Source organism: Macaca mulatta, chromosome 16 (genome assembly GCF_049350105.2).
Source record: "Macaca mulatta isolate MMU2019108-1 chromosome 16, T2T-MMU8v2.0, whole genome shotgun sequence".
In the NCBI taxonomy this organism is placed as follows: domain Eukaryota; kingdom Metazoa; phylum Chordata; class Mammalia; order Primates; family Cercopithecidae; genus Macaca; species Macaca mulatta.
In genome coordinates this window covers 49,664,996-49,673,902 of record NC_133421.1, presented here as the reverse complement: position 1 = coordinate 49,673,902, position 8,907 = coordinate 49,664,996, and the positions used below count along the sequence as shown (strand labels likewise).

Genomic DNA, 8,907 nt, shown 5'->3' with positions numbered 1-8,907 from the left:
TTTATGTTCTTTGCCCACTTTTTTTTTTGTTTTTTTAGACCGAATCTCACTCTGTCGCCCAGGGTGGGGTGCAGTGGCAAGATCTCGGCTCACTGCAACCTCCACCTCCTGGGTTCAAGCAATTCTTTTGCGTCAACCTCCCGAGTAGCTGGGATTACAGGCGCACGCCACCATGCCCGGCTAATTTTTTTTCTTTTTTTTTTTTGTATTTTCGGTAGAAACGGGGTTTCACCATGTTGGCCAGGCTGGTCTCGAACTGCTGACTTTGTGATCCGCCTGCCTTGTTCTCCCAAAGTGCTGGGATTACAGGCGTGAGCTACAGCGCCCGGCCTCTTTGCCCACTTTTTAACGGGGCTGTCTTTTTTTTTTTTTTGGATGGAGTTTCGCTTTCGTTGCCCAGGCCAGAGTGCAATGGCACGATCTCGGCTCACCGCAACCTCCCCCTCCCTGGTTCAGCGATTTTTCTGCCTCATCCTCCCGCGTAGCTGGAATTACAGGCATGCGCCACCATACCCGGCTAATTTTGTATTTTTAGTAGAGACAGGATTTCTCCATGTTGGTCAGGCTGGTCTCGAACTCTTGACCTCAGGTGATCCACCTGCCTCGGCCTCCTAAAGTGCTGGGATTACAGCTGTAAGCCACCGTGCCCAGCTGGGACTGTCTTTCTCTTCTACATTTTTTTTTTTCAGTTTCTTATAGATGCTGGATGTTACACATTTGTCAGAAGTCACAGAAGACACAAATGGAAAAACATCCTATGCTGATGGATAGGAAGAATCAATATCATTAAAATAGTCATACTTCCCAAAGCAATTTACAGATTCAGTGATATTCCTATCAAACTACTAATGACATTCTTCACAGAACTAGAAAAAGCTATTGTAAAGTTTGTATGGAACCAAAAAAGAGCCCGAATAGCCGAGGTAATCCTAAGCAAAAAGAACAAAGCTGGAGGCATCAGGTTACCCGACTTCAAACTACGCTATGGGGCTACAGTAACCAAAATAGCACGGTACTGGTACAAAGACAGCCACATAGACCAATGGAACAGAATAGAGAGCCCAGAAAAAAAGGCCACACATTCTACGACCATCTGATCTTTAACAAAGCTGTCAGAAACAAGCAATGGGGAAAATACTCCCTATTCAATAAATGGTGCTGGGATAATTGGCTAGTCCTATGCAGAAGATTGAAGTTGGACCCATTCTTTACACCATAAAATCAACTCAAGATGGATTAAAGACTTAAACATAAACCCCCAAGTTATAAAAATCCTGGAACACAACCTAGGCAATACCATTCTGGACATAGGAACAGGCAAAGATTTTATAATAAAGACACAAAAACCAATTGCAACAAAAGCAAAAAATGACAAATGGGATCTAATTAAACTTAAGAGCTTCTGCACAGCAAAAGAAACTATTAACAGAGTAAACAGACAACCTGCAGAATGGGAGAATATTTGCAAACTATGCATCATGGTATCTTTATGCCTGAATCTTTAATTCAACAAAGCAATGTTAAGTGTTGTACTGTGCCTTTGGCAAGGAACTAAAATATGGTCCCTGCTCTCAAAATACTTGCTAGTGGGAGAGACAGAGAAGTTCTAACAATTACAATATAATGTGTTAAGTAGTATGGCTGAAGGAAGCAAAAGGTGCCTTGAGAGCATAGAATAGGGATACCTGGTTAGTGAAGGGGTAGCTGGTTTGTCAGGGAAAGGTCTCTTAGCAAGGGAACACTGGAAGTGAGACTTAAAGGACACTTAGGAGTTTGCATTAAGGAAGAGATTGAAAAGCATTCTATATAGGAGGAACTGTGATGAGAAGGTCCAAGAATATTGAGAAGGTTTTGAGACATAAACAGTTCAAACTGACTAAAATGGCACCATGGTGGGATATGGCAGGAGTCCAAGCTAGAGTTTTAAGTCAAAATCTGTTTTTGGGTTGGGTGCAGTGACTCATGCCTGTAATCTCAGCACTTTGGGAAGCTAAGGTGGGCAGATCACCTGAGGTCAAGAGTTTGAGACCAGCCTGGCCAACATGGTGAAACCCCATCTCTACTGAAAATACCCAAAAAAATTTAGCCAGGCGTGGTGGTGGGCGCCTGTAATCCCAGCTACTCAGGAGGCAGAGGCAGGAGACTTGCTTGAACCCAAGAGGCAGAGGTTGCAGTGAGCTGAGATTACACCACTGCACTCCAGCCTGGGCAACAGAGTGAGACTCCATATAAAAAAAAAAAAAAAAAAAATTCCGTCTTTGGGCTGGGCACGGTGGCTCACGCCTGTAATCCCAGCACTTTGGGAGGCCAAGCTGTGCAGATCACTTGAGGTCAGGAGATTGAGACCAGCCTGGCCAACATGGTGAAACCCCGTCTCTACTAAAAATATAAAACAATTTAGCTGGGCGTGGTGGCAGGTGCCTGTATTCCCAGCTACTTGGGAGGTTGAGGCAGGATAATTGCTTGTACCCGGGAGGCAGAGGTTGCAGTGAGCCAAGAGTGAGCCACTGCACTCGATCCTGGGCGAGAGTGAGACTCTGTCTCCAAAAAATATAATCAATCAATCAATCAGTCCTTTTAGTTCCGTCCTAAGGAAATTGAACTTTATCCCAAAGAAGGGTAGTGTTTTAGTAGTTGGGCTGATTCATAAAACAGTCTCATACTCAAAGAGCCTTGATTGGTGGAGCTATGTCAACCTGGAGGGATGTCTCTAATGCTGAACTAGGAGCCTTGGCTGGACCCAATTCTATTCAAAGTTTTATCCATAACATTAATGAATATATGATCTGCTAAGCTAAAACAGATAGCCAGTGTAGAAGAGTCAAAGATCTTGACAGGCTGAAACATGAAAAAATTTTTTTAGATGGAGTCTCACTCTGTTGCCCAGGATAGAGTGCGGTGGCGTGATCTCAGCTCAATGCAACCTCTGCCTCCCGGGTTCAAGTGATTCTCCTGCCTCAGCCTCCCAAGCAGCTGGGACTATAAGCACACACCACCACGCCCAATTAATTTTTGTATTTTTAGTAGAGACAGGGTTTCATCATATTGGCCAGGCTGGTCTAGAACTCCTGACCTCGTGATCCACCCGCCTCGGCCTCCCGAAGTGCTGGGATTACAGGCATGAGCCATGGTGCCCTCTGGAAAGACATCTTACAAGATAAAATAGTCACACTATAAAAAGTATTGTGTTGAGCAAAATGGAGCTAGATGTCTTCTGAGATCCTTGTGCTTCTGGAATTCTATGACTATTTCCAAATGACATTGGTCTTCACCTTTTTATAGCTAGGTCTTCTAACTTCTGGAAGCTCAATTACTCTGCAATCTACATTAAGCTCCTAGTATACATGAAACATTGTAGATACTCTAATGTGTTTTTCTCTTTTTTTCATTACTCTGTTTCTCTCTTCCTCCAGTCTGACTGAAAAATAAAGTAGAAGAATAAAAGTAAGCTGGTCAAGCCAGGTGCAGTGGCTTGCTCCTGTAATCCTAGCACTTTGGTGGACTGAGGAGGGAGGCGGATGGCTTGAGTCCAGGAGTTCAAGACCAGCTTGGCCACATAATGAAACCGTCTCTACAAAAAAATAGAAAAATTAGCCAGGTGTGGTGACGCACAACCATAGTCTCAGTTACTTGGGAGGCTGAAGTGGGAGGATCACCTGATCCCAGGAGGTTGAGGCTGTAGTGAGCCAAGATCGCTCGACTGCACTGCTGCTCTTTTCTTGAGAACTTGTTTCGAAAAGAAAAAAAAAGAGAGGCCAGGTATGGAGACTCATGACTGAAATCCCAGCACTTTGGGAGGCCTCAGCTGGGATTTCCCAGATGAGGTCAGGAGTTCGAGACCAGCCTGGCCAACATGGTGAAACCCTGTCTCTATTAAAAATACAAAAAATTAGCCAGGCATGGTGGTGGGTGCCTGTAATCCCACCTACTCAGGAGGCTGAGGCAGGAGAATTGCTTGACCCTGGGAGGTGGAGGTTGCAGTGAGCCAAGATCGCACCACTGCACCCCAGCCTGGGTGACAAAGTGAGACTCCATCTCAAAAAAAAAAAAAAAAAAAAAAAAATTAGCCAAGTGTGGTGGTGCATGCCTATGGTCCCAGCTACTCAGGAGGCTGAGGTGGGAGGATTGCTTCAGCTTGGGAGGCAGAGGTTGCAGTGAGCTGAGATCATGCCACTGCACTCCAGCTTGGGCAACAGAGCGAGACTCTGTCTCAAAAAAAAAAAAAAGAAAAAAAAAAAACTTTTATTGGCAAACATTACAGTGTTTCAATGATTATAAAGATTTTTGCTAAATTAATACAAGGGGGAGAGACTAGAGTCTAGGATGACTTTTAGGTTTCTGGCTTGAGCAACTCAAGGTGTTGGTGAACTGGAAAAGAAGGAGAGAGGGTCTTGGAGAAAGTGTCAGCACTCATTATGTGACACTCCAGCCATCTCATTCAGGCTGGATGTGATTTTCTGTTTCTCCGTAGATCAAGATGGAGATACTGAATCTGCGTGTTGTTTCTCCATTAGTGAACAGAGGATCATAATTAGAGTTGGAAAGGATCTTTAAAATCACTTAGTTCATACCCACATCTTCCTCTCATTCATCCCTCCAACAAATGTTTGCATTGCCTTCACACTTTTCCTGTGAAATGATCATCCATGGAGATGAAATTGCTTACCCTCTCTCAATTTCCTCAATTGCAAAAGGCGAATAATATTATCTACCTCACAGGATTAAATCAGATAATATATATAAAGCATTTATTATAGTGCCTAGCAACTGTTCAATAAATAAATCCCAAATATTACCTTAAAAATGCCAGTGCAGTACAGTTTGCAACCCATTAATAGATTGTGAAATCAGTTTTAGTGTGCAGTGACAAGCAATTTTTTAAAGAGAAGTAGAAAACATGTAGTGTGTGTGTTATTATACAAAATATTTGTTTCTATGTAAATGTGGGTTTATGTTAAATATTTATATGTTTATATAGCATATAAATTTGTACACTTACACTTATTTTTGTATGTGGATATATACATATGTGTGTTCCGGGTCACAATGTGAAATGTATTACTCTGGGTCAGGTGGAATAAATTTTGAGAAGCATTGCAATACACAATTCTTTTCTTCCTTTGCTGATCTATGTTGAAAGCCGTATTTTTTTTTTTTTTTTTTTTTGAGACAGAGTCTTGCTCTGTCACCCAGGCTGGAGTGAGATGGCATGATCTCCGCTCACTGAAACATCTGCTTCCCATGTTCAAGTGATTTTCCTGTCACAGCCTCCCAAGTAGCTGGGATTACAGGTGCCCGCCACCACGCGGGGGTAATTTATATATTTTTTGCAGAGTTGGGGTTTAGTTATGTTGGTCAGGCTGGTCTCGAACTCCTGACCTCAGGTGATCCGCCCGCCTCGGCTTCCCAAAGCGCTGGGATTACAGGCGTGAGCCACTGCGCCCGGCTCAGACTTTATTTTTAAAGAGGTTATAAAGTACTATATCTTTGTAAAATATTTTTATTTCCAGCTCGTAGCACAGTATCTGGTAAACAGAAGATGCCAAATAAACGTTGATCGAACTAAGAACAAGAAATAGTATGAAGACACATAGACTAGCAGTTCTTCATATAGACTAGTGGTTCTTTTCTGAGTGATCAGACTTTCTTTGAGAAGTTGTTCAAAGTTTTGGACCCTCTTCCTGGAAGAAGTGTCGAGCACTCAGTTCTCAATGAATTCCAGAGAATTCCTGAATCCCCGTGCATTACCCCTCTAAGGTTCTACGGGCCCCCCAAGTTAAGAACCTGAAAGGAAGGTGTTTAACTTCTGACAGCGTACGTGTGAGGTCAAGAGCGGAAGAAAGTTTGGGGTTAGATCGCTTTTAAAATTCTCCTACAAATTCTGGGATTCTAGAATTTTGGTTCTGGGAAGGCACAGGCAGAGATTTAAAGAGTACAGTTTGGTACCACTAGTGTCAAAGAATAGTGGGAACAATTTTAACATACGTTATGCCATTTGAATGCCATGGCAATCCTGTGATGATGAAATTGAAGTTCTGCGGGGCCCAGTGGCTTGTCTAAAAGGAAGGAGCCGGTACGCTCTGGAAAAGAGAGCCTACCAGAATCACATTTCTAAATTTTTGGCGAGAAAGTAGGGCAGGGCAAATAGAGTGGAGAAAGGGGCGGGACCGCGCACGCGCATAGTTGCATTGGCGCCGACATCTCTGCCCTTCCTCTCACAGCCGCCCTTCCTCTCACAGCCACCCTTCCTCTCACAGCCACCCTTCCTCCCAGACCAGTACGGTGGCCGACGGGAGTCAGACGCTGGAGATGAATGAAGGTGCTGGGTGCAGGTTGAAAAAGTCTCCCGCTTTTCCGTCCCTACAGTCCCGGTTTTGCCTTTGTGTGGTGCCCCCATCCTCCCCACTTCGTATCGACAATCCGGTTGGTCCCGGCGTCTGAGTTCTCGGTGCCCGAGTCGACTCGAGGCACAACTAGGGTTTGGGGTTCCGGATCATCGCCTAGGCCCAACTTCGGACCGCGCTCTCGATTTCTGCCGCGTCCCGCCTCTAGGACGCGGAGTCCGTGTGGGGTTCCGTGAGGCTGGAGGGTAGATCTTAAGGTATGAAGCGTCCGCTTCTCAGACCTCAGCGCGTTCCTAGGTCCGTGTCGGAGCCTGGCCAGACTTTGCTCAGCCCGAGGGACTTGTTGGTTCTGGTTGCGCCCGGGGCGAGACGCAGGAGCACACAGGTCTTGGCGCCTCTGCTCCAATCAGCCCGCTCCTCTGTTAAAAGAGCAGCCCCTCCCTGAAAGCAAAGCAGTTTTTACCCACGACTTATACCCACGCTGCTGCTAGTCGGTCGGCCTTGAGAGGGGATGGCTTTGGCTACGTGCTCACTGCCTTTTTGTTTGTTTACTTTTTGTGTCTTTGATAATTCCTGGAGACAGAGAAGTGCCGTAGTGAGACGCGTCTTTCTCTCTCACATAGCACCCACGCATCTGCTTTTTACCCAGTAATACAGGGGACATAGGATAGTGTTGTGGCCTCCAGAGCCTTGAATCTGATATTGCTTTTGCCCAGTGATTTGCTAGTTTTTCCACCGACTCATGGAGGTTGAGAAAGAGAAGCCCAATAGTTCTTTATGTCTATCGGGGTAGGCGTTTGAAACTATCGGGGTATGAAAGAAAGCACTTAACTATGACCGTTCACTTACTTTTATTTACATTTTGTGGAGCTCATATGACTGATACAGTGGAGAAAGTTTTGGACTGGGATTTTAGTAGATGAGGATTCAGCCTTGAATTGTGCCTCTAACTAGTAATCTACTTTGGGACTGTTACTTCATCTCTCTGACCTTCATATTCCTTCTTTGTAAAATATGAGTATTAGAGCAGAAGATTCCTGAGGCTGGAAGAGACATTAATATACTCTGTTTTCTTTCTCATTTTCCAGGTGACAGTAAAAACCTAGGGAGACAGAGAAGCCTTGTCTTGATTGTGCCAGGAACATTGCCAACATAGGGGCCTATTAAAGATAAACCACATTTTTCAGGGTTTTTAGAAAGTTGGGTGTTCATATATGTGGAAGTTAAACTCCTACTTTCATTTGTATTTTTACCATTAGGATCAACAAACAGTAATAATGACTGAATGTACAAGTCTTCAGTTTGTCAGCCCTTTTGCTTTTGAGGCAATGCAGAAGGTGGATGTTGTTCGCCTGGCATCTTTAAGCGATCCAGAATTAAGACTTCTCCTGCCCTGCTTGGTACGGATGGCACTTTGTGCACCTGCTGACCAGAGCCAAAGCTGGGCTCAGGATAAGAAACTCATCCTTCGCCTTCTCTCTGGAGTGGAAGCTGTCAACTCCATTGTTGCATTGTTGTCCGTGGACTTTCATGCTTTAGAACAAGATGCCAGCAAAGAACAGCAGCTTAGGTAATGTTATGTTATATTATATGTGGATTTGGATTTGACAAAGCACAGGGAATCAGATATTTTTCAGAGCTCTCCAGAAAACAGAGAACGAGAATCTAAACTCTGGAGAGAATTTTACTTAGGTCTTTTCTGTTTATAGTTACAATTCCAGAATCTTTTGACTTCCATGTTATAAAATGTTATCTAGAGAAATTTGGCAATGTGCTGTTGTATGTGGGCTAAACTCATTAGGCCAGTTACTTTCAGTGGGAAGTAGGTAGGGTAACTTCCCCTAGGTTAGAGGGATTTATTGGAATCACTTGGGAGGCCTTTTTTCTTTTTTCTTTTTTGAGACAGAGTTTTGCTCTTGTTGCCCAGGCTGGAATGCAATGGTGTGATCTCGGCTCACTGCAACCTCAGCCTCCTGGGTTCAAATGATCCTCCTGCCTTAGCCTCCCAAGTAGCTGGGATTACAGGCACCTGCCACCACACCCGGCTAATTTTTTGTATTTTTAGTAGAGACGGGGTTTTATCATGTTGGCCAGGCTGGTCTCGAACTCCTGACCTCAGGTGATCCACCTGCCTTGGCCTCTTAAAGTGCTGGGATTACAAGAGTGAGCCACTGGGCCTAGCCTCTTGAGAGACTTTTAAAGCTTAGATATTCCCAAAGATTTTGGGCAGATGCTATGTCCTTCTCGGCCCACTGTGAATCTGGTAGCAAGCCACCATTAGTGGAAGTGAGTGTTAATTGTCAGTTGTGGTGGAGTATTTATTTTTTATTTTTATGTTTATTTTTTTAGACGGAGTCTCGCCCTGTCGCCCAGGCTGGAGTGCAGTGGCATAATCTCGGCTCACTGCAACCTCCACCTCCTAGGTTCAAGCGATTCTTCTGTCTCAGTCTCCCAAGTAGCTGGGACTACAGGCACGTGCCACCACGCCTGGCTTTTTTGTATTATTAGTAGAGACGAGGTTTCACCATATTGGCCAGGCTGGTCACAAACTCCTGACCTTGTG

At 44.5% G+C, this 8,907-nt stretch overlaps 1 protein-coding gene across 4 annotated transcripts in view; it reads left to right on the top strand.

Annotated features, from left to right (window-relative positions):
- The first annotated feature begins 6,271 nt into the window (after positions 1-6,271).
- Positions 6,272-8,907, top strand: part of INTS2 (integrator complex subunit 2) — a 63,591-nt gene continuing 60,955 nt past the window's right edge. Inside the window, exons 1-2 of one of the 4 annotated variants that reach the window (XM_001110216.4) lie at positions 6,272-6,319; positions 7,604-7,914. In XM_001110216.4, the coding sequence (XP_001110216.1) occupies positions 6,314-6,319; positions 7,604-7,914 (317 nt within the window). In that variant the 5' untranslated portion in view covers positions 6,272-6,313. Of the gene's footprint in view, positions 6,602-7,603; positions 7,937-8,907 lie in introns of all 4 variants that reach the window. The other 3 variants (XM_077970842.1, XM_015120023.3, XM_077970843.1) reach the window with 3 other exon arrangements.